The sequence below is a fragment of the Petaurus breviceps genome, unplaced genomic scaffold, assembly GCF_028583685.1.
Source record: "Petaurus breviceps papuanus isolate PSGF00001 unplaced genomic scaffold, PetGlider_PUasm1.0 227, whole genome shotgun sequence".
In the NCBI taxonomy this organism is placed as follows: Eukaryota; Metazoa; Chordata; class Mammalia; order Diprotodontia; family Petauridae; genus Petaurus; species Petaurus breviceps.
Genome location: NW_027185896.1, coordinates 7,764,373 through 7,791,036, shown reverse-complemented (window position 1 = coordinate 7,791,036; position 26,664 = coordinate 7,764,373). Strand labels below are relative to the sequence as shown.

Genomic DNA, 26,664 nt, shown 5'->3' with positions numbered 1-26,664 from the left:
AAAGATACTGGAATGATTTGCCATTTCCTTCTCCAGCTCATTTTACAGATGAGAGAAACTGGGTTGATTGACTTGCCCAGGGTCACACAGCTAGTAGGTATCTGAGGCTGAATTTGAACTCATGAAAATGAGTCTTCCTGATTCTAGGCCTGGCATTCTATCCACTGTATCACCTAAGCACCTGCTGGGGACAAGAAGAACAAGTCTAATCCCTTCCTCACATGTTAGCCTTTCCAATACTCAAAACCACCTACTATATTATATTCTTCTTTGAGTCTTCTCTTCCCAAGAAAAAAACAACCCCATTTCCTCCAACTGATCCTCATATAACATCTACTTAAGACCCTTCAGCATCCTGGCTGACATAATTTGAACATTCTTCACAATATCATTATCAATCACCCTTGAAACATGAAAACCGGGTGATGTTTGACGAGAGTAGAGTGCAGAGGGACTCACCTTCCTATTACTAGAAGCTTTGATTTTTAATTCAGCCCAAAAGTACATTAAATTTTTTGACTGCCACATCTCACTTATGACTCATTTCGAGCTTGCAGTCCACTAAAATCCCAAGATCATTTTCAGAAAAAAATGCTATCTAGTCCTGCCTTCACCATCTTGTACTTGTAAAAGGTTGGTTTTTTATGGTTCATAGCCAAGTGTAAGAGGACATCTGTTTCTACTGATTTTCATCTTACTGGCTTCAATCCAATAGCCTGCCATAATCCTTTTAGATCTAGCCTTTGTTGTCCAGCGTGGTTGTTATTCCCCTTAGTTTTGTGCCATCTCCAAATCTGAGGAGCATTCATCCATCTAGTCTAATATCTTCTGTCCTCTACCCTACCTAGTTGCCTATGTTGATTATGTGGTATACCTAACTGCACAACAGATTTTTAGATAAAAATCTAGGTATTGGGGCAGCTTGGTGGCACAGTGAATAGAGCACCGGCCCTGGAGTTAGGAAGACCTGAGTTCAAATTTGGCCTCAGACACTAAACACAACTAGCCATGTGACCTTGGGCAAGTCACTTGTCCCCAATTGCCCTACCTACCTCCTTCAAAAAAAAATCTAGGTATGGGTTTGGACTACTTGGCCTGTATTCAGTTTCTTTAATTTTATGTTTTACTATCAAGACATTTATACAAACTTGAACAGTCATGCTACAATTATTTTTTTTTATTTCTCATATGAGTAAAAGGTAGATGTTGAACTCTCTGGAAATTTATATGTTTATATATGTCTATAGATATTTATATTATATTTATATATGTATGTGAATAAATGTAACATTACAAATAGATACATATCTGTTCATATTTGCCTTTTCTCTTTCTTTCCCTTTTCCTTCCTTCCTTCCTTCCTTCCTTCCTTCCTTCCTTCCTTCCTTCCTTCCTTCCTTCCTTCCTTCCTTCATTCCATTCTTCCATCTTTTAAAGAGATTCTAGGAGGCAGTGCAGTATAGTAGAAAAATTTCTGGTCTCAGGAGTTGAGACATCTAGATTCTAGTCTCAGCTCTGCTATGATTTCTGTGACTTTAGGAAAGCTACTTCCCCTCTCTGTCATCTAATTTCCCCACCTCTAAAATGAGGGCTTTGTATTAGATGATTTATTATGTTCCTTTCAACCCTAATATGAGGTGATTCACTAACGGTTTAGAAATGTAGACAACTTAGTTAATTTGTTTTAATTGAAGGGAGTAGAGGCACAGATAATGCTAATTGACGTATAATTTGTGCATCATTTCTATTTGATGTTGACCATCAGGTTTACTCGTATAAACATGTTTATAGCTTTATTTCCCCCATGCCCTACACCTACTCTTTTCCTTTCCTTCTCCCAGTTTGTCCCTGTTATTTGAATTATAAGGAGGATCCGAAATGCTCCTAAGTCTCATGTATAAGTAATTTACTATAATTACTAATAAAATGAACTCTGGGACCAGATGAGAGATTTTCACTGTCTACAACTCTTCAACTTTCTCCAAAGTTTTGCTTTGTTTGTTGTGTTAATTTCAATTACAAAGAACTAGAAAGAAGTATAATCACCATTCAAAAGACAGTATTGTTGTTAACTTTATCATAGAGTGAAAAATCTCTTGGAAGTTAACTTTCTCTTGATTCAGTGGTTTGCCATTTTATTGAGGTAAACACAATCCTAACATACTTCTAGAACTCAAATGGAAAGAAAAGTTTACCCAAACATTTGACATCATCTACCATCGACTTTCTGTTTCTGAGTGTGATATATACTCGAAATTTTCTTCGAGAGGTCAAGATTCTGGCAAGCATCCAGGCTTTGACATGAAAACAGAGTGTTTCCTGGTATGAAAGCACAACCAGCAGCGGCTGTTTCTATTCAAATGAAAATTGCTGTGAATCTGTATTTAAATTGAAGCATGAGTGCAAGCTTGCATTTGAATCTTTTCCTGCTTTTCTCTAGTTCTAGATTACATACTGAAGTTTGCATTCTCTAATGCAAAAAGTTAGTTTGGGAACAGAGAGCGAGAATATGTCAGTACATCTCTGAACTTTCTAGCAACTAAAAAATCTTGATTAAGTACCTCTATTGTGTGCCCAGTAGAAGTACCAGCATCCATGGAGAACACAAAAGTATGTGACATGATCTTTTCTCTAAAGGAGCTTAGTCACAGAAAAAGATGCATAAATTAAACAATTCGAAAGTAATACCACATATAAATAAATATCTAAGATTTACACAGTAAGATTTTGGTCGAGACTGTAAATAGAAGATAAAAAAAAGTACTCAAAATAGTTTAGAGATTGGAACACTGCAATTACTGGAGAAGACTTCAAGGAGGATTTAGGACTTGAGCTGATTCTAGAGAACAGGCAAAATTAGACATGGGGGAGACAGGATTCTTAAAAAAAAAATGAAATAACACAAGGATTGACTTGAAGACAGGAATTAGCTCTGTAAATTCAGAGGACAGTGAGGAGGATAGTCTGTCTAGAATGCACTATTTACATTAGTGACTAGTAATGTCCAAAGAGATGGTTAGATAATGTGAGGTTAGATTATATAGGGATTTATAAACCAGGAAGAGGAATTCAAACTCGATATAGTAAGTGAATAGATGGATTAGAATAATGTACACTTGAATCAAGCAGAGTAGCCAAAATATTGTGACAATAATCATGGAATAACATAAACATAGCTATCTCAGACTTAGAGCAGTGGTAATAGTGGCATTAACAGGCAGGAAAAATGTAAAGTGACATAATGTGCTTTCCAGGACATAATGAATTTCTTTGAGCTGATAGCAAAACATCACTTGAAACTCATGTCCCAGATTGGAAATGTTGGTAGGCAAACACCTCTTCTCAGGGTTGGGGGGACCCAAAAGCAGAAGTCTGTCCTAGATGGGACAGCAGTTTGGGAGTGTTTATGCAGCTCAGTCAGAGTACTGAGGAACAGAGAAAACTGGAATAGGACCCATTCATGTAGCTGTACAGCACTGCAAAGAGCCTGAAGCAAAGAGCCTAGCATCTGTCTGGGGGCCAGTTCTGTTCCACAGAAGTCATTTAGGTCAGAGATTGAGGCTGATGATAAATTAATAATGAAATGGCCCCAGAGAGAGCTTTGAAGTCTAGCCCCCAGGGAAGCCATAATCAAAGGGGAAAGAACCAGCAGTGTGAGCAATAGGATAGTATAAGGGGGAAAAAAGACTGAAATTATGAAAAATCTTGGGAGGAAGAAAACTCAGTCAAAGACCTTGAGGATAAGCTGATAATCTAAGAGGAAAGATACTAATTACAGAAGTGACGTGGCCTCCAGATCAGCTAAGCAAGTACAGACATCTTTGCTAAAAGACAAAGAAAAATGAATCAACACAGGATGAGGCAAAAGATCCTGTGAATTCACAAGAGAGCATGGAACCCAGAGTAAGATGTTCAAAATGGTATAAAAGAAAAATAAGAACTGTGAATGTAGAATTTATGGTCTGCATAGCAGAAACAATTGGCAGAAAAATGAATCCGGTGTGATAGCCCTCACAAAAGAAACAAAAGAGAATAACTGATTGGAAATGCAAATGCACAGAAGTAAAGGAAAATCTGGAATAAAAGAAGCAAAAAGCAATAAGGTGGAAAGAGAACATGATCTCCATACAAGCAAAACACATTGCTCTCGAGGACAAAATGCAGATATTTTAAGGATTACAGGTGTCCCAGAAGAAAATTTCAAGCGAAAAAAATACTTGAACAACATAATAGAAAGAAATTCAATTCAGTAATTCAGTTTAGTTCAATTCAATAAACAGTTATTAACTCTTTACTGTGTGTCAGAAATTGTGCTAAAAGGAAAACTTTCCAGAACTTCTGAACACAGAAAATAAATGGGAAGAATACACAGAGATTACCTCTGTTGCAAGGGGCCAGTGGGGGATGGGGAGAACCTGTGGTTCAAATGGCAAGAAATTTAGTGGTTAAATTTTAACAATTCAAATGAAAAGAAACTAATTCTGCAAGCAACCAAAAGAAATGTCTTCAAATATAAATGAAAGGAAATTCAAATAACACATCAAACATAAAAAATCACAGGAAAGAATAGAATAATGTTTTCCAGGTAACAAAGAAGTTCAGGATGCAACTCTAGCTAACATACACTGCAAATCTGAGTCCAAAAAAGAGAAGATCAGAAAGCAAGAAAAACTAAACCTATGTTAAAAACATGTATAATCAAGCAAAATAAATCCCTGCTTTGGCCATATCATCCCCAAAATATGTCTCAATATGAATTCTAAGTCCCTCACTTCTCTATCTCGAGGTGGGCAGCATGTTTCATTTTTAAGCCCTTTGGAATTATAGTTGGTCATTATGTTGATCAGAGATTCAAAGTCTTTCAGAGTTGTTTGTCTTTACCATAGTGCCATTACTGTATAAATTGTTCTGGTTCTGCTCACTTCACTTTGCCTACAAGTTCAGTTCATTCTGGAACCATCTCCACCATTTCTTTTAACATAACAGTATTCCATCACATTTCTCCTTCCCTCTCCTTCTCCCTCTCCTTCTCCCTCTTTCCCTGTCCCTATCCCTCTCCCCCTCCCCCTCTCTCTCTCTTCCACTTTCACTCTCCCTCTTTCTCCCTCTCTCTCCTTCCCTCTCCCTCCCTCTCTCTGTGTCTCTCTCCTCCCCTCCCTATATATTATATATATATATATATATATATATAAAATCATAACTTTTTCAGTCATACCCCAATTAACAGACACCACGTCATTTTTCCAATTATTTGCCACCAGAAAAAGCTGCTAGAAATGGGAAGGCACTAAGATTTTAAAAGTCTGGGGAAAGATTCTTGCAGAAGTTCCCTATATAGCTAAAAAAAAATGGTAATAATTCATGGATAGGTCAAGTCGATATAATAAATATATAAATAAGTTTACTTATTCACTGCTATAACAATTAAACTACCAGAAATTATTTTGTAGAGCTAGAAAAATAATAACAAAATTCACCTGGAGGAGCAAAAGTTCAAGAACATCAAAAGAATAAATGAAAACAAAAATGAAGGAAGACAAACTAGCATTATCAGATCTCAAATTATACTACAAAGTGATTATTATCAAAATAATTGGTATTGGATAAGGAATAGAGTAGTTGATTAATGAAATAGCTTAGGTACACAATATGCAAAACTAAATGATTACAGTAACCCAATGTTTGATAAACCCTAAGATTCCTGCCACTGGGGCAAGAATTTGCTATTTTGACAAAAACTGCTAGAAAAACTGGAAAACAATCTGGCAAAAACTAGGCTTATACCAGTATCTCAAACCAAACCAAGAAGTGAGGAGGGGAAATTAGGGTAGGTCAGATTAAGATAGAGATTGGTCCTAAGCAAAGCAAACCTGTAAGAAGGTTGGCTTTTGAAGGATTTGGGAAAAAATGAAAGGATAAGAACCTCTGATGTAGTGAAGAAAGAAGGAAAGAGAAGAGGGGCAGGATATCAGAAGGAGATTGCACCAAACCTAGGGCAATGGTTCTGAGTGCTCTCCTTTCTTACAATGTTCTTTTTTTCCAAAAACAATATTATTTATTTATAACATTCTTTTTTAAAAACAATTTTGAGTTGAAAATTATCTTCCCACCTACCGCCACTCCCCCACCCACTGTGAAAACAAACAATATATCAATTATACATGTGAAATTGTGCAAAAATATTAGTCATATTGCAAAAAAAAAAGAGAAGCGAGAGAAATAAAGTGAGAAAGCTATGTTCCAATTTGAATTCAGAATTCATTAGTTCTTTCTCTGGAGATGGATAGCATTGTTTATCATGAGTCCTTTGGAATTATCTTGGATCATTTTATTGATCAGAGTATGGAAATACATCACAGTTGATCATTGTTGTGATATTGGTATATTAAATGTAATCTAAATATTGTTATATAACTAATATATAAATTATTATATTGAATATTCTTATAATATACAATTAATATTATTATATGAAGTCAATTAATATTATAGATCTCTTTTGAGGAAGGACTCAGGCCAGATATCTTTTATGCCACTCCTGGCTCTGCTTCTGATATGCTGCCCTCCCCCCTTTTCAGCTCTCTTTTTTGGTGTTGTCTTTCCCATTACAATGTAAACTGAGGGCAGAGGTTGTCTTTCTTTTTGTTTATATTTGTATACCAACACCTATCATAGTGCTTGACACCTAAATACTTGTTTTTTATATATAAATATATGTGTGTATACATATATACACATACACCCATATGTGTGCACATACATGCATACATATATATATATATATATATATATATATATATAATTGCTGTTTGCTAAGATTAGAGAAACTTTTTCAATGGGGAAAGGATTTTTGGGTAAATTGTTTAGCCATTTGTTGGGAAATGGATTTAGATCTGCAGATCACACCACATGCCTCTCAGTGAACTCAATTGGATAAAAGACTTATACATATTCATAAATACGGATAATATATGTATGTATATGTATACAAGAAATTAGCAAGAGCAAGATAAAGTGAAAATTTTCTGTACAAATAAAAAGAAAAACAAAAATTACATTTTTGGGAAATATGGCAAATGTAACAAAAAACTTAACATCTAAAATATGGAAAGAACTGTTTAAAATTTATAAAGGTAACTCCTAGGACATAATGGATAAATTTTCAAAGGACAAGAACAGACAGTTCTGAAAGCAGGGATCATTATTTGTTAATCATCTGAAAAAATGCTCAGACTCACAAGCAAAAAGTTGCAAATTAAAGTAGCTTTGAGGCATCAACTCACAGTTATCAAATTGGCAAGAATAATAAAAAATATGAAACTCAGTGATAATGAATTGGGGAGAAACAGGTGATAAAGTCATTAATTACTGGTGGAATCTCAAACTTTTGAAATCTTTTTAAAATTTTTGTACATCTTTTTAAAGAATAATCTGTTAATGGATAATAATCATCCTTTGTTATTATTCCCTAAATGTTATCAAGAGTAACAAAGAAGCTATCTGTGCAAAGTTTTATTTTTTTATAGCAACACTATTTATAATTGCAAAATCTATGGAAAGTATACTAATGCAATGGAATATTGTAATGCAACCAAGATCAATACATATAAAAATATTAATAAACATGGACAAATCTTTAAGAAGCAATGTTAAGCAAAGTAATCTAAAATAAAAAGAATAAAATGCAGACTATAAGTATTTAAGAGAAGTGAATGGAAAAATTAGACAAAGAGTCCTGATGGAGATGTAGAGTTACTGAAGAGTTATATTTAATGGATTCAAGTTACTTTATTTAAATATAAATCATTGCAAAGCAAGTCTAATCCATTGTATTGGTGTTTTATATTAAGATTATAAAATTATATTATATTATTTATATATTTATATAATATTATATTATATTATTTTAGAAATGCTTAGAAGTCTATTAGATTTTACAGAAAAGCGACCATCTTTCTCTTTATCTTCTTTTAATTGTGTGTCTCAATTGTATTAGTGACTTTTTTAAAGTTTGGTGTTGAATTATATTTTATTTCACTTAATTGCTATTATTGTCATTATTACTTTCTGATATTTTTCATTACAAATATGCATTATTCAATTGGATAGTACCTGCCCTTTGTGGCCAAGAGTCATTTCCTTCCAGAGTTTGTTCTTTAGCTCTTTTTGTAGTGTCTTGGCTTTATGGATATACCCACACTCCCCAGAATGAGAAGGAATTAAGAGCATGACTTGAGAGATGAAGTTCATGTTTTCAACTGGAATATGAAAATAGCCTCCATTGTACAAGTAATTGCAAGCCACATGGAAGAATACCTTAATATATATCTTTGAATCTCCCTTTCCAGCCTTAATTTCTCTACTTACCTCTGGTCCCCTACCTCTAACCACCTTTTAGAAGTCTTAAACTCAGCATGGCCAAAACTGAGCTCATTATCTTTACCCCAAACCTTTCTCCTTTCCACACTTTCCTGTTGCCATTGAGGTCACCATCCTCCTAGGCTCACAACCTTGGTGCCATCCTCAACTACTTGCTATCTCTCACCCCCCCCCATCCAATCTGTTGCCAAGTTGATTTCACCTTTGAAGCATCTCTTGAATGTGCCCTCTTCTCTCCCATTACTGCCATCACCTTTATGCAGATCCTCTTCTCATGCCTGGACTACTGTGATAGCTTGCTGGTTGGTCTGCCTGTCATAAGCCTTTCCCTGCTTCAGTCCATCAGCCTCTCAACGTGATTTGTGCTAAAGTGTAGGCCTAACTATGTCAAACCTTCATTCAAGAAATTCCAGTGGCTCCTTGTCACCTCCAGGATCAAATATAAAATCCTCTGTTTGGCTTCATAACCTACCCCATCCTCTGCCTTCTCAGTCTTCTTACACCTTATGCTCTCTCCTCCTGCCACACACTTTTTTATGCAGTGACAAAGGCCTTCTTGCTGCTTGTTGAACAATGCGCTGCTCTGACTGGGCGTTTTCACTGGTTCTCCCCCATGCATGGAGTGCTCTTCTTTCTCATCTCTGCCTCTTGGCTTCCCTGGTTTCCTTCAAGTCCCAGGTAAAATTCCTTCTTCATAAGAAGTTTTTCCTAATCCTTCTTAATTCTAGTGGCTTCCCTCTATTAATTATTTCCTATTTTCCCGGTAGCTTGTTTGTACCTGGTTGTTTACATGCTGTTTCCCTTACTTGATTGTGATCCCCTCAAGGTCAGGGATTGTCTTTTGCCATTTTTGTATTCCCTGCCTTTATATGCGCTTGGCATATAGCAATTGTTTATTAAATGTTTATTGACTGACTTTCCTAGTTATATAAAGTAATCTTTTGATAGTTAATTAGTGTTGTTGAACAATTTGCAATGAATATCTCCCCAGTTATTTGTCTTCCTTTGCTTCCATAAAATGTTGTATAATTGTATTTATATAAGTTCTAAATGTATCTGGGTAGCTTAAATCCCAGATACTCAATGGATTTTTTTTAATATTTTGAATAGAATTTATTTTTATCTCCTGACAGGAGAGAGGAGGTGGTATCTGTCAGTGTTGTTGCCCAGGGAACATTGGAAGCCTAGCCAACAGCAAGATGTGGTTGTGTGTCCTAGGACCCACCTTGTATCCAACAAAATAGGCCCTCTAGTGCTGTGAGCCCTAGACCACCAAAATCATATCAGAGAAGCAGGAAGTGGTGACTAGATAAGGCCCAGGGGCCTTTGCAAGCTTGGCCAGAAAGCAGAAGGTATGAAGTGTTGTGGGTCTCATGTAGAGCAAGAGCAAGACCTGGTGGTGTTATGGCCGAGGTAGAAAAAAGAAAAGGTAAAGGTAATGAAATCGCCACTAAATATGTGGGATTTTTTTTCATTTTTTGAGGCCAATCCATTCCCAATCCCTCTCTCCCTTCTCTTGTCCACACTCAAATTGATGAATTTCACCCTTTCTGTCTTCTACTGGCCATCACCTAGCTTTCTGTTGTAATTTATTTTGCCTTTAGCTATCCATTTTCCAACCCTGGTAATTTCCCTATTCCTTTTTTCAGTTACAATTCAGTCCCTTGTTTTGTTTTTTTTTAATGTTTGTTTCTTTGGGGTTTTGGTTTTTTTTTTTTTTTTTTTACTATTTTTAACTTCCTGTTATCTAGTTCAGATGAAAGTGAAGTTGATAAATTCCTCTCATTCTCATCTCCTCCCTTTATTTGATTCATATTTTCCTGGGATTCCCCAATGATATGAAATAGTAAGTTCATCCTTCTTCCTATCCATTGCTTTCCTCTTCTTCCTCCCACATCCTTGATCTTGTCACTTTTTTTTCTTGGATAAAATATGTAGAACAAAGTCTACTCGATTTAAATTGCCCCCTGCAATCTAGTTAGTAATTGGCTGTAGTCTACTGTACTTTGAGAAGTCATTCAGACCAACTTTGGGACATTACAGAGTAGGTCTTCCTGCATTAGAAAGATTCAAGCTTTCTACAGATATTTAAAGCAGCAATCACTACCTCCCCAGAAATATCATCCTCAGCAGAAATGTAAATGAATGACATCTTTCCTATGTCAAATGCAAGATGAATGGGAAGAAAGAAAAGTCTAAGATACTCTCTGTACATAATAGTGGGCTCACCAGGGAAAGCAACTTTGCTCATTTGAAAAGGGAATTTTAGAATCCTGTAGGAATAAATGTATTCGTGCCTCTTGTTTTGAAGTTATGGGTTCATGGAGGTTGTGTTTTTCCTTCCAGCACTGGAAGGTCCATCTGCTGGATCTTCTGCAATTTTAGTAGCCTGAACCTGAATGAGCTCCATGATGGCTTCTGAGTACTTCTGTAGGACTGGACACTGAAACCCGAGTTGGATTTCTGAAGGGTTCTTGGTTCAGAAAGGTTCCATTTTTTAGATGAGGGTTTGTCTATATCTCCATTTCCAGAGTCCATGATGCTGACATCTAGGCCAGGTAAGGAAGCAGAAGATCCATGAGTAAACCAGCTTCTGGGCTTTTGCTTGGGAGAAGAATGGAGTGTACTACTTAGAGAAGACTGGGTTGAAGCAATCAGTCTATCTTCTTTTGTCATTTCTCCATTTTGTAACTTCAGTTTAGGGACTGCCTCTGCCACATGGTGGTACTTGGTTTCTTCTATGTGAGGCCTTTATGGGGAGTGTGTCCCATGTCTGTCAACCCTGCCTACTGTCCAAAGTGCTGAATACTGTCTTGTGTCTGTTCAGCTGGGTTTCTGTGAGGAGGGTGGGGTGGGATGAAGGAAAGGGTAGTGGGAAGGGAAGAGACCATCCACAGTCTGAGGTTCAACCATGGACAGGAAGCTGAGACTAACAAGCCTCCAGGCCCCTGTCACTTCCTAAGCACTGAAGCATGGGGGAACCAAGGCCATGATGCAAGTAGCACCAATACCCAAACTGACTTCAGCTAGAAGAGGTAGAGTGAAGCAGATCTTGTCACTTTTTGTTATGTCATTGATACTTAGAGATGATGGGATTCCCAAGAAACAGTAGTCTCTTTTTTCAGGATTATACAATTGACCAACATTTAGTCCTTTCAGCTTGTTCAAAACTTTAAAAAATTCTGAGTTTATGTTGTCTGTTATGTTTACTGAGACAAAATGTCTGTCCATCCCTGGTTCTCTTGACTGGAGTTCTTGGAAATCAATCATTCTTTTAAAAGATCATTTTGTCCCTTATAGGATTATACTTAGGTCTATAAATTTAGTTTTTCTTGGATCTAGGTTTCTTCCTTTACCTACTAGTATATCATATTCCAATCATTTTTCTCATATTAGAAACATTATCTTGTGTGATTCTGACTAGGGTTCTGTGTGGTACAAGATCTGTCTTTTCCTTATCAGTAGCAGTACTTTTTCTCTAATCTAACAGTGTTCTGGAGTATGGCAATCACAATTCTTGGCATGTTAAACTTGGGATCCTTTTTGGTGGTGTTCTGCAGATTCCATCTAGTCTTTGTCCTTCTGGTTCCAGTATATATAGATAAAGTGATTTATTTGATTAAACAGTATAAATGAATATAGTTTCCAAGTTACTTGTGAACCAGGCTCATTCTTAACATCTTGCTTTATTTTTTTAATTCAATTTTATTTTATTTACAGTTCCATATTCTTTGTCTTCCCTCTCCCTTCCACCACCTATTGAGAAGGCAAGAAAAACAAAACTCATTGCAGATATGAAGTCATGCAAAACAAATTTCCTGCATCAGCCATGTCCCCCCAAAAAAGAAAAATATGCTTCAGTTTGCAATTTGAGTTCATCTGCTTTCTGCCTGCTAGTGAATAGCATGTTTCATCATGAATCCTTTAGAATTGTGGTTGGTTATTGTGTTGATTAGAGTTATTAAGTATTTTAAAGTTAATTATCTTTAAAATATTATTGTTAATGTGTACATTGTTTTTCTGGCTCTGCTCATTTCACTTTGTATACAAGCTCAATCTAAACAAGTCTTCCAAGTTTTTCTGAAACCATCTCCTTCATAATTTCTTATAGCATAACATTAGTCCATCACATTCATATACCATAACTTGTTCAGCTATTGCACAATTGATAGATGTCCCCTTAGTTTCCAATCCTTTGTCACTACAAAATGAGCTGCTATAAGTATTTTTGTATATTTAGGTCCTTTTCCTCTTTCTTTGATCCCTTTGGGGTATAGATTTAGTGATGTATTGCTGAATCAGAGTATACAAAATTCTTTTTGGGGGCTTTTGGATCATATCTCCAAATTGCTTTCCAGAATGGTTGAATTAGTTCATAACTCCTACAGTAGACGATTAGTGTACCTGTTTTCCCAGGGCCCCTCCAGCATTTGTCATTTTCTGTATTCTGACCTTGGCTGATCTGATAGGTATCCTACAAATCTGATGGTATCTCAGAGTATCTCAGAGTTGGCATAATTTGTGTTTCTCTAATTATTGATGAAAAACTTTTGCAAAAATTTCTCTGACAAAGACAAAGAAATGAGACAAAGATCTAATTTCAAAGATATATAGGGAATGAAGTCAAATTTTTAAGAAAAAGAACCATTCCCCAATTGAAAAAATGGTCAAAGGATATGAGTTGGCAGTTTTCAGAAGAAAAAAATACAAAAAAATTGAGTAGGACCCATTTTTTCCCCTATTTTTTCAATTTAATGTAATCAAAATTATCCATTTTGCATTTAATAATTTTCTTTATCCCTTGTTTGGTTATAAATTCTTCCATTCTCCATAAATATGACAGGTAAACTATTCCTTACTCTCTTAGTTTGTTTATAGAATTAGCCTTTATATCTAAATTGTGACATACCATGATTTATTAAGCCATTCCCCAGTTGATGGGCAAATACTTTTATATTTAGTTCTTTGCTTCAAGAAAATGTGCTGTCACAAATATCACATACATGTAAGTCCTTTACCTTTGTCTTCAACCTCTTTGTGGTCAGAGCACATAGTTGGTTTTTAATAAATGTTTATTAATTGATTGATTTGCACAGTAGCAATATCCCTAGTTTACTCACTCTAGTGTTTAATAAATTATCTCCTCCAGTGTGGGTTGGGGTTTGGGGTTGGAACTGGGTGAGCTTAAGAGGGTTTTTGTTCTTAGACTTTGTTCCTAGTGGGAAGGAGATCATTCTAATCTCAGAATGAGAGAAATTGAGATAGAAGTAAATTGAATTTTCTCAAAATTGTTTTCCTAGTTGCTGGACTGGACAGGATTGGATCTCTGTTTTGTTGTTTGATAGTTTGCTTTTACTGAAGGGAAGAGACAATAACTCTTTGCTAGTTTATCTTGTGTCATACAACCTTATTGAATACACACCTAGAATGGTTAGGGAGAGAGAATAGTGGTCACTAAGACAAAACAACAGAAATAATAGAATGAAGAGAATAGGAAATATTTTTGGATTAAATAAGAGAACTTCCTGACTGAAAACTAGTAGGGTATTAATAGCCACTTTTGAAAAGTTGAAATATTACATTATTCAGTCTGTTTTTAAAGGGTTAAAATGAGACCAAATTACAGGAACAGATCCTCCACTATCAGTTCCATGAACTGGTGACCCTTTGAAATCCTGGGAATAAGAAATGTGAAAGCCCTAGGGAGAAGAGAGTGGGAATGTGATGGAAGGGAAAACATAGTGAAAGTAGGAGTTAGGAGAATTGGGATTTGTATCAGTCTCATTCATCATTCACTGTGTGAGTTTGAATAGGTCTATTCCTAGGCTTTAGCATTCTCTGTAAAATGATAATGTTTCAAACTCCTGGCTTTATGACTTTTCCACAACTAAGCTGCATTTAGTCATGTGACAAAAATGAATGGTGTAATATTCATTTTAGGTCATCCTTTATAGAGGCAAATACGTGGTCCCAATCCAGAATTTAAAGGGGAAAAAAAGAACTTTAATTTTAGTTTGAGTTTGTATTGACACTCAACCCATTTTGGTAAATGTACTACAGATATGTCTTGAGAAAAGTTCATAATGGCATGCTTCTAACATATTTTTTTCCTTTACTTTAGGTTGGTATAGAGGTGTTTCAACAAAGAAACCTAATGTAAAGGTAATGAAAATTCCCTCTTCCTTTTTTTCATGTAAAGATGTTTGTATTCCATAAAAGCACCCTTCTCTTTTCAAAGTGTTGTTGGAAGCATTCTCCTGATAACTATAGTTATCATTCTACTGACATTATTGGACCACATTCCTCTCTGAATCAACACTGCTAAGATGGTTATTTAAGGGAATGTAAAATGTCAATATGGTCACAGCTGTAGAACATGTGTATTTTTTTCCCAAGAAAAAGCCCAGTTGGTAGTGTGATAGATCTTTCTGTAAGCAGTTTGAACAACAACAAAAATTACAGTTGACAAATTCACAGACTTGAACTTAGGAGACTGTACATTTGGCAGATTTTTAAAACTGGAAAATTTTCAAATAGCTCTATTAGAATTATCATCTCCTTTGAAACAGTCTCTTGAAAAAAACCATGAAACCTTTATGTCTTATTAAAAAGTACTCATTTCTTACACTATCTTCTAAGCATTTCTATTCCATTAAGAATTAGTATGAATTTTAGCAAACAAATAGTGCTTCTGAACCACTGATATAAGTGCACTGATAACCATTCCCCCATTAAATCATTGTAAGAAGATCTCTTCCTCTCATATTCTAACTCATCTTACATTAAGTCATGGGTATGTAATTTATGACTCTCTTGTTCAGAAGCTATTTACCTACAGTTTGGTGTAATATCCTTTTTAATTTAAAAAGAGAGCCAGATTGTTGTGTTTGATTTTTAAAAGCAAATGCTACTCAGAATTGTAACCATTAATCGGTACAACAGAATGTTCATTCTGACAATAGTTTCCAAGGGAATCAGCATGGGAAAAAAATCCTTACATTTCTAATCTTTACAGCAGATTTCCCCCATCATTTCTAAATTACACTATCACCTGGTATTGTTCATTGCTTCTGTAATTAAAGTTCATAGAAGAGAAACATCGTGGTGTAGTGAATAGAGAGTTAGTTTGGAACCAGAAAGACCTAGGTTCAAATTCCTTCTCTGATACATTATAGACTGTGTGCCCCTGTGTTCCAAGCAACCCTCTAAGACCAAAAAGTACTGACCCGGATTGGTAGAAGGCATTTCCTCACCCAGGATTACCTTATACCAGTGAAATTACAGGTTCCCTTTCCCATACTCCCACCAAAAAAAAAAATCTAATGAAGGAACAAGTTTCTCTTGGAGATTCCTTAAGTGTTTGTTTGTTTTAAAAAGGCAGAAACTAGAACCAAACTAAATTTGTCAATCAGATGACGTTTTATAATATTTATATTCTTGGATCCCAGATACAACGCATTATTAGGGATTAAAGCAGGTCTTTTACGAACATTTGAAACCACTGTATTTTTGTAGTTATGACCTCATAACTATCTTTATGGTTTTGAAAACTCGTGAGATGTGAAATAGTAAGCATTTTATGGTCATTGCATATCATTTGCATGGTATTAACAATAGTGTGTTGTTATTGCTATGTTAGGTGATATATAAATTCACAGATGATTCTGTTGCTATCTACACATTGTTTATAGATTTAAGAAAAGGCATCATAGATGGAGATATATACATAGAGTAACATTTAATCAAATATATGACGATTTTTTTAGTTGTCTTTTTAAGTTACATTTTTTAAAAATTAAATTCTTACTGGTAAAGAAAATAATGCATCTGTAAAGGGGCTGAAGACTAAGGTAAAGGAAGTGACAACTTAAGTAAAGGCATGAAAGTGAAAGTTTTCAGATCTAAGCAGTAAGAGGTTATTTGTGAGGAGAAAGGTAAAAGTGAGAGTGAAAGACTAAAGGTCTTCATTGACAGTTGAGTCCCTGAGGGAAAGAGATGAAAGTGACAGACATTCAAGCTACAGTTAAAAAAAAAAAAACACGCACTAAGAGTAAAGGAAACACTCATTGTGAAGAAAAGGAAACCTCAGCTCAACTATTAGTGATAGTTCTGAAAGAAAGAAAAAGAAAGAAAGAAAGAAAGAAAGAGGAAGAAGGAAAAAGAAAGAAAGAAAGGAAATATAGGAAGGAAGATAGAAAAGAAAAGAAGAAAGGAAGAAAGATAAGAAGGAAGGAAGGAAGGAAGGAAGAAAAAAAAGATTCTTCACTTCCTCAAAACAAAGTAATTCCCAAGGGACAAAATTGAAACTGAGAGATTTAAAATGTATTACCACAAAAGAAGATACCCTTGGGTTTAATTGAGAATGAAAGGAAAAGCCTTTCCTTCCTTCATCATCCAAAAGAAAGGATTAAAACTAAAGCTGATGGTAGAAGAGGAGAATGTTTGTGTCTGTGGTTAAAGAAGAGGCCTAATGAAAGACCACTGGGTTGACTAAAACAAAACAAAACACCTTTAAATGAGGGTCATGTCTGTTAAATAAGGAATGGCCAAATAAGTTGTGGTATATGAATGTGATGGGATCCTATTGTGCTGTAAGAAATGAGGAAATTGATGATTTCAAAAAGACATGGAAAGACATATGAATAGATGCAGAGGGAAGTAAAGAGAACCAGTAGAACAATTTATACTGTAATATCAATATAATAAAAATGAAGAACTTTGAGGACTTTTATAAACTGATAAAGAATGAAATTAACAAAATCAGCAGAACAATTTATACCATAACAACTGCTGTGTAAAAACAGACATCTCTGAGAGATGTTAGAACTATAATGAATATGACCCATTCGTGATTTCAGAGGATGTTTAATGAAACATTACAGAGAGACAATGAATTTATGGTGCAGATTGAGAATATAGATACATATGTATACATTTATATATGTATTTGTTTATAGACATTGAGGGAATTTGACTTTATTGCTTATTTGTGATAAGAATTTGGTTTTTTTTCCTTTTTAACGAGGCTAGGGGTTAGGAGGGAGAATATATTTCAATTAATTTTTTTAAAATACAGAGTTGGAGGAGGTTGGTACAGTTGTGAAATGTCACATGTATATTCAGATGAGGTCATTGCATCATCAGTTTTACTTAACTGTTTTTCATTATTACAATAGACTTCTTAACAAAGTGGCAGCAATCAGCCACTTTGTAATGTAAAGGCAAAAAAAAATCCATAAAACTTTTTAAAACTAAAAAATAAGGATTAAATACTAAAAGCAACAAATGAAGCAACAGCATAAAAACATTTAAGTACAAACTTGTACGTACCACTTGCTTGTTGCTATACAAAGAGAATTACATAGACTGCTTTGTTGTTTTCTAAGAGCTTATGATCTGAGATGGTTTCTTCCTGAATAATCACTGCTTTTGCTTCACTTAGTCTCTCCTTAAGTCTTCTGGACCCAAATGTATTAATGCTACATCAGGGTCTTGGTTCTGGAGTCTACCTGAAGCACCTAGATTTGGAGAAATGCCTCAAAATATATTGAATTTCTTTGCCATTTGAGGGCCTTTGGCAAAATGTTTTATATTTTAAAACATACAGCTTTAGTAGATAAACTTTTCTCAGAAAAAAAAGAGAGTATTTTAGTTATAGAACCTGGATTTGAATCCTCATCTACTTAATCTTTCTGGGAGTTTCTTCATCTGTAAAATAAGAGGATTTGACTAGATGATGTTTAAGGACCTTTTTAACTTTAACTCTTTAACCCTATTATTCTAAGCCTTTTGTAGGGCCCTTATTAATGGAAGAAGAATGGATAACCTGTTAGAACCTTTTGTCTCCTCCCTATGAAAACATGAACCTGTTCCCAAACCAGCCCCAATATGACGTACCCTCATCACTGAATCTTGTTCCAACAGGGAAGGAATTTTATGGAGACCCTGTCTCACTTCTCTTCTCCTTGTCTCCTTTCCCCACCCAGCCCTTTTCTTAATGCTCTTCTTTACCTACTTTGAGCCTTTCCTAATGCAAAGAAAAATTTCACTTAAATACTAAGTGATATTCTTGTATTATTATTGAAAGTATGAAGTTTATGAAATATTGGTGAGTTTCAATAAAGTTATTTCAACTTACAAAAAGAAACAGTAAAAAGCATTTATGTGTATATCACTGTGAATACATTAATATTGATGAAGCACATCTACAAAAATAACATTTATATAATGCTTGGTCAGAAAGCTTTGTATAAATATCAGGGTCCAGAGGACACGTATTCAAGGTTTTAAGTAGGATTTCTGATTGTATTTTATAGATGTGATGGCAAAAATGTTATAGATTTTTCCCTTTCCAGAACATTTTATTTAATAGAATTGAAATACTGGCAAAAACTAGTATTGTTTTTTCTAATTATATGCCACCCACAGATAATGTCACATTCATATAAGTTTGTTAGGAACAATAGGAACTATCTTTAGCATATACTGTTTATAAATAATTTGTTACATAAGTTAGGGGTGCTTGTTCTGTGGTTCATGGACAAATTTTTTTTTTGTTCATGCCTACATTCAATTCAGTACTTCTACAGCTAATATGGCATGGCATGTTAAAGACCCAATATTTTTGGATCGATGAATATTCTTAAAATAAAAAAGAATGCAGTCACTAGCCTATCTTGAGAAAAAAAAGATTTAATATGTATTCACTACTACATGTGTTATGTTGTATAATTATGTGGTCATTATTCATGATGTGGTTCATTTAATTCTAAAGGTAACATAAAGTGTGATGACCTAACTCAAAAAACAAATATCTTCATGATTTCCATTTCAAAGGTACCTTAGAACTATTAGATACGTGGTTTTCAGGATTTCCTCCTTCAGTTCTACATTGGTAGATAGTGCTGTGTTGTACTATATTCTATTTCAAAGATTAGAATTGCATTTGTACCCACTTGCCACTTTACGGATGCCATATTTGATAGAAGCCACATTTATCCCATGGTTATTTTTACTAAGGCAAGGAGCTGACATGATGTTCATTTTCCTTTTAAGCATAGTGTTGAATCATTTTCTTCACACTGTTTACTGTGGCCAATGCTGAGTACACTTTATTAAGAAAATAGCCCTTTTTCCTTGTAGTTTTTCTTTGAGTACTTTTATTTCTTGATATAATTTTTGGACTGTATTTAAAAAAAAACTTTTTCCTGATTGCATGTGAGTCTGTATATATTCCCTACAAGCTTCTTTTGACAAAGGGTTGCCTGTTCTAAGAGCAGATACAGTTTGTGGATGATGAACAATTAATTAAGATGATCCAGTTGGGTTCTGAGCCACCAAGAACATAAGAAATAGAAAAGAGATAATTTTGTGATTATGTGCATAAGTTGTTTGGGGATTATCTGTCCCTCTTCTACTCACTCTCTCTCTCTCCCCTACTATCTATCTGTCTGTCTGTCTAATATATCTATATAATCCCACCCCTGGTTTGTTCCTCGTTTGGCTCTTTTCTGGTGGCTCAAGACTCAACTCGATAATCTTGAATAATTGATACGTGTATAGATACATATATATTTATGTACATTATATAGCATACATATATAATACACATATGAAATTATATACATACATAAATTTCAGGTTTGACTGTATTGAAGTTGGACCACATATGAATTGGAAGGTCACTACTTTAACCTAGATTCTTTATTTGCTTATGTTACTCATGGCACTTTTACAAATATATACATGTACTGCTTTTTGTTAAACATGAAAAAAAATACAAATTAATGTGAAGTTTGAAGTCCTATATTGGATAGGTTAAATGTTGGCTAATCTTTTTTACTTTTACTTGAAAACATCAAAAACAATATGTTGCTAATATGTATATTTTATACACAATGTATATTTTGCCTTTGTGAAATATCCTAAATGTGAACTTTTCTACAGTAACCATTTATGATTTAATAAAAAGATTAACTTTGGCTCTCCTCCAAAAAAACTAAATAAAAGCTGCTGACAAATGAATGCAAAGTCTAATGCTTTATGGGAGCATCTTTAATCAAAAGAATATTGATCACTTCATTTGATTCCATCTATTACTTTCCCAAAAAGAATTAGCTTGCTCTGAAATAGGATATGACTATATAGCTGAGGCTTTTTTAAAATATGAAACTTCTTTGTTATCTTAGAAGGGATATTGCCCTGACACAGGTAATAAATCCCTTAGCAAAGATATACCTGTACACTCTGTGCCCAAGAGTGCCTTTTGTGTAGGGGCGGCCACATGGCTCAGTGAGTAAGAACACCGGTTCCAGTGTTGGGATGACCTGGGGATCAAATCTGGGCTCAGATACTTAGCACCACACCCAGAAATAACTGGCCATGTAACCTTGAGCAAGTTACTTAACCCCGATTGCTTTAAAAAAAAAAAAAGAGTGCCTTTTATGAAGGTCATCCTGTTTGAAGTCGAACCCTGGTGAAAGGCTTTCTTTCAGTGTGTGGTTTGTCTCTGCTTCATTGCCACTGGCTCATTCAAGCTTTTATTCAGGGGATAACATAAGTGGGAGAAAGGGATGTAAGTTTGATGTTCCCCCTATCTCAACGAAGAACAATTTTAAAAGAAACATAAACTGTTTTATCTTGTTTTCTACAAGAGGAGATAATTTGCCTTGAAGAAATCAGAATAGAACTATTCATAATAATTTATGGAGTAAACTGGAATAAAATGACACAAATTCATTTGTTTTTAGATTTCCTTGTACTCATGTAACATCTAATTCTTGCTGAACAACGCCTCTTAGTAATATCCAGACATTAGTGGATGATTATAAGAAGTGTGTGTGTAAAAATTTATATAGAGTTTTATATATTTATATGTAATCTGGAATCACTGCGTTCCCTGCTCAGTACTATTCCTAAGGAGATATCAGATTCCTCTAGGATTCTAGTGAATCTGGCAACAGGATGTTCACTTAGAACTGATGGGACACTCACTACCTGCCCCACCCTATTTTCTGCTTCTCTAGTGAAAGAGAACAAAGGATAGACAGAGGTCTTAACCACTTCTCCAATTCCCACAGTGAGATCCCAAGTAGTCAGAGCTTATATATACTGCTGACTCTCAGATCAGATTCCTATACACCCCTCACATTTTCTGGTATGTCATATATCTGACTGTATGCAAAGGAAATCCAGAAGCTGCCATATCCTTGTCTGATGAGATTAAAGATGGCAAAAGGCAAAATTTGGTAAGAGGTTTTGATCTTCTGAAGGGAGAGAACTCTCATGCTCTCTTCACTTTGGCCAAGGTACAAAGGGGTTAAAGGAACATACACACATATGTGTGTGGGTATAAAGACATACATACACATATATGTGTATACATATATACATATGCATACACACATACACCTAGATACACACATTTTGTTAAAGTTTTTTTTTTTCTAATTTCTTATGGTATAGAGAGATTTTAACCCTGGAGCCAAAAAATCACCTGGCTGAGTAAGAAGATACATATGAGCCTAGGTCTCCAATCATCACCTTAAAACAGCTAGAAATGTGCCCCAAAAACTAAGATTAAAAAAACAAATGCCCAAATCCAGTAGGAAATAAATGTCAAAAAAAGAAAGAACTATTCTCATTTACTGCAATGGGCTCTTTCTCTGTCTTCTTTTAATTAACTACTTCTTCCTCCTGACTCATAATTAAGGATGTTCAATGATATGTCCATGACCGCTTCCCCCACTTTTTCCTTGGAAGAGCTTGTTTATTTCATTCCCTGTCACTTTCAGTCCATGTTTTGTTTGGTTGTAAATTAAATTTTTTTTTTCAATTAAAATGCAATTTTTCTTTCCCTCTCACCATGTCTACCAAAAAGACAACAAAAGAAAAAGAAAAAAAAAACCTTTCTTACAAATATTTGCTATTAAGTGAAACAAATTCCTGTGTTGGCTAAGTCCAAAAGTTGTATCATGAACATTGAGTCCATTAGCTTTCTCTTGGGAGGTGGGTAACATTCTTCATTATCAGTGCTCTGGAATCATGATTGGTCGTGCTGATTATGCTGACCAGAGATCTTAAGCTTTTTAAAATTGTTCTTTTTTACCGTGTTGTTATTTTTGTATAAATTGTTCTCATTCTTCTGGTCCTCATTTTTTATACATCTTCCCAGGTTTCTTTTAAATTGCCCTTTTTGTCATTTCTAATGGCACAGGGTTATTTATAATGACCTTTCTAGCTTTTCATATCCTACAGGAAATCCACTTAATCTCTTAGTTCCACAGGCAACTAAATTAGAGGAAAGTGGTGAATCAGATGAAGAGAATTTCCACATTGATAGTTCCCTACATCAGTGACATCACAGCTCTAGAACAATAGAAAAATTCTATCAGATTGTGAACTTCATTGGAGGAAGGATCCTGTCTTAATCATCATTGTTTCTTCCCTACTGGCTATCTCATAGAGTGTGGTATATTTGAAATAGTGCTAGATTTGGGATTAGTAGATCTACTATGTAGATTTACATATCTAAATATGTAAATCTGACTCTCATACTTTCCAGTCTATATAAGTCACAACTCAAACTTCTAAGCTTCAGTTGTTGGAGCTTTTTTCCCCTGTAAAAATGGGAATAACACTTATTCTCCCTATCTTTTGTAGATATGAAGAAAACAAAAATTTTGTCTTTGCATCCTCAAGGCCCAACTCAGTACCTTATATGTAATAAATGCTTAATCTTTATTGAGTTAAATGCTTTATAAACCTTAAAGAAGTATATAAATAGGATTTGTTTAAAATGTTTTTTCATATAGCAAGTACTCAGTAAATGTGGTTGAATGAATACTGTGAGCCCTGAACTCAATTTTATAGCTCAGTGATCGTTGGATACATCTAATATTCATAATGCCAGCAGTTAAGGTAATATTTGTGGAGAGTTTAAAGCTTTCTGATTCTTAACATCCTCTCTACTTGTTTCTGCCTCTCCATCACTCTTTTTTTAAAGAATAGTATTTTATTTTTTCCCAGTTACACATCAAGACAATTTTTAGAATTCATTTTTATAAGATTTTGAGTTCCAAATTTTTCACCCTCCCTCTCTTTCCCTCTTCAGAAAATTGTAGGAAATTTGATATAGGCTATATATGTTTTATCATATAAAATATATTTTCTTATTAGTCACAGTTGTGAAAGAAGAAACAGATCAAAAGGGAAAACAAAAAAAAGAATAAAGTAAGTGAAAAAAGTATTCTTCGATCTTCATTCAGAGTCCATCAGTTCTTTATCTGGATGTAGAAAGCATTTTCCTTAGGAGTCCTTTGTGCTTGGCCTGGATCATTGTGGTACTGAGAAGAGTCAAGTCATTCATACTTGATCATCACATGATGTTGCTGATACTGTGTATAATTTTTTGCTCTTTATGCTCATTTCACTCTGTATGAGTTCATACAAGTCTTTCTAGGTTTTTCTGAAATCTGCCTGTTCATCATTTCTTACTGCACAATAGTATTCCATTATATTCATATACCATGATTTGTTCCCCAATTGAGGTTGGTGCTAGGCTTGAGTGGTAGAAGGCTCAGAAGAAGCCTAGACAAAAGAATACTTCAGATAAATGCATCCCTTCAATTTCTAATATCTTGCTACCATGGAAAGGGCTGCTATAAATATTTTTGTTCATGTAGGTTCTTTTCCCTTTTTTATGATCTTTTTGGGATACAGACCTAGTAGTGGTATTGTTGGATCAAAGGGCTTCTAAAGATTGGTTGCCCTTTGGGCATATTTCCAGATTGCTCTCCAGAATGGTTAGATCAGTTCACAACTTCACCAACAGTGCATTAGTGTTCCAATTTTCCCACATCCTCTCCAACATTTGTAATTTTACTTTTCTTTCATATTAGCCAATCTGATATGTGTGAGGTGGTACCTCAGAGTTGTTTTAATTTGCATTTCTATAATCAAAAGTGATTTAGAGAACTTTGTCATATGCCTATAGATAGCTTTGATTTCTTCATCTGAAAACTGCCCGCTCATATCCTTTGAGCATTTATCAATGGCTTGTATTCTCATAAATTTTAGTCAGTTTTCTATATATTTGAGAAATTAGGCCTTTATCAGAGACACTTGTTGTAAAGATTGTTTCCCAGCTTTCTGCTTTCATTCTAATCTTGGTTTCATTGATTTTGTTTGTGTAAATTTTTAAAAATTTAATATAATCAAAATTATCTATTTTACATTTCATAATGCTCTCTATCTCTTATTTGTTCATGGACCTATAACTCACTTAATTTTTCCTTTAAGAATTTGAATGCTCTACCACTTGATGCATATATGTTTATTATTGATTTTACTTCATTATCTATGATACTTTTTAGCAAGATGTAGTTTCCTTCCTTAACTCTTTTAATTAGGTCTATTTTTGCTTTTGCTTTGTCTGAGATCAGGATTGCTACCCCTGCTTTTTTTTTTTAACTTCAGCAGAGGCATAATAGTTTCTGCTCCATCCCCTTACCTTTACTCTCTGTGTGTCTCGCTACTTCAAGTGCGTTTCTTGTAAATAACATATTGTAGGATTCTGGTTTTTTATCTATTCTACTATCTGCTTCTGTTTTATAGGAGAGTTCATCCCATTCATGTTCACAGTTATGATTACTAACTGTGTATTTCCCTCAATCCTATTTCTCCCCATTTGCACTTTTCTCCCTCCTTTCATCCCGTCCCTTCTCACCAGTGTCTTCTTTCTGTCTACCACCTCCCCTACCTACTTTGCTCCCTCTTCTGTGATTTCCCTCCCCATTTATTTAATCACCTCCCCTCCTACTTCCCTATCATGTAGGATAAATTTCTATATTCAACTGATTGTGTGTATTATTCCCTCTTTGAATCCATACTTATGAGAGTAAGATTCAAACAGCGCCCATCACGCACTCTCCCATCTTCCCTTCCACTATAATATATATGTCGTTTACACTTCTTCAGGTGAAATAATTCACCCCATTTTACCTCTCCCTTCCTTCTCTTTGTACCCAGTATACTCCTCTTTCTTATCACCTAATTTTTTTATGCCATTACCTCAAATCCATCTCATACTCATGCCTTCTGTATATGTATATTCCTTCTAGTTGTACTATTAGTGATAAAAATTTTTAAGAATTACGAGTATCATCTTCCCCTGTAGGGATGTATCCATTGAATCCCTTCTATTTTCTTTTCCCTTTTTCCCTTTTTCGACTTCTTTTCGATGTTGATATTGTAGATCATATTTTTAATTTAATTCTTGTCTTCTCCTTATGAAAACTTGAAATCTTTCTATTTCATTGAATGACCATTTTTCCCTTGAAGTAATGTGCTTAATTTTGCTGGGTAGGTGATTCTTGGTTTTAGTCCCAGCTCCTTTAATTTCCAGAATATCATGTTCTGTGACCTCTGTTTAATGTTACAGCTGCTAAATCCTGTGTAATCTTGATTGTGGCTCTCCAGAACTTGAATTGTTTCTTTCTGGACACTTGCAGTATTTTTTCCTTGCCTGAGAGGTCTGAATTTTGGCTATAATGTTCCTTAGAGTTTTTATTTTTGGATCTTTTTCCTGAGGTGATTGGTGGATTCTTTTGTCCCCTAGTTCCAGGATATTAGGACAGTTTTCCTTGATCATTTCTTGAAAGAGGCTGTTCAGGTCCTCCTTTGGTGATGGCTTTCAGGTAATCCAATGATTCCAACATTGTCTCTCCTGGATCTGTTTTCCAGGTCAGTTGTTTTCCCCATGAGGTATTTCACATTTCCTTCTGTTTTTTTCTCTTTTTTTTAATTTGTTTGTTTGACTCTTGATGTCTCCTAGAGTCATTAGCTTCCACTTGCCCAATTCAAACTTTTAAAGAGTTCTTTTCCTCACTTAGCTTTTGTACTTTCTTTTCTCTTTGGCCAATTGTACTTTTTAAGAAGCTGTTTTCTTCAGTGGATTTTTGTATCTCCTTTTCCATTTGACCAATTCTACTTTTTAAGCATTTGTTTTCTTTTCCCAAGTTGTTGACTCTTTTTTTCATAACTTTCTTTTATCACTCTGATTTCTTTTCCTAATTTTTCTTCTACCTCTCTTAAAGATTTTAAACTCCTTTTTGAGCTCTCCAATGAGTTCTTTCTGGGTTTGAGATCACTTCCTGTTTTCCTCTGGGGGTTTTTACCCATAGGTGTTTTGACATTGCTGTCTTCTTCTGAGTTTGTGTCTTAATTTTCCCTGTCACCATAATAACTTTTTTTGGTTAGATTCTTTGTCGTTATTTGCTCATCTTT

General features: G+C 34.8%; 1 protein-coding gene across 4 annotated transcripts in view; it reads left to right on the top strand.

The window, feature by feature from the left end:
• DOCK3 (dedicator of cytokinesis 3) overlaps positions 1-26,664 on the top strand; it is a 520,915-nt gene that overhangs the window by 130,712 nt on the left and 363,539 nt on the right. For all 4 annotated transcript variants that reach the window (XM_069095615.1, XM_069095614.1, XM_069095613.1 and 1 more), the window contains exon 3: positions 14,501-14,541. In XM_069095615.1, the coding sequence (XP_068951716.1) occupies positions 14,501-14,541 (41 nt within the window). The remainder of the gene's footprint in view (positions 1-14,500; positions 14,542-26,664) is intronic.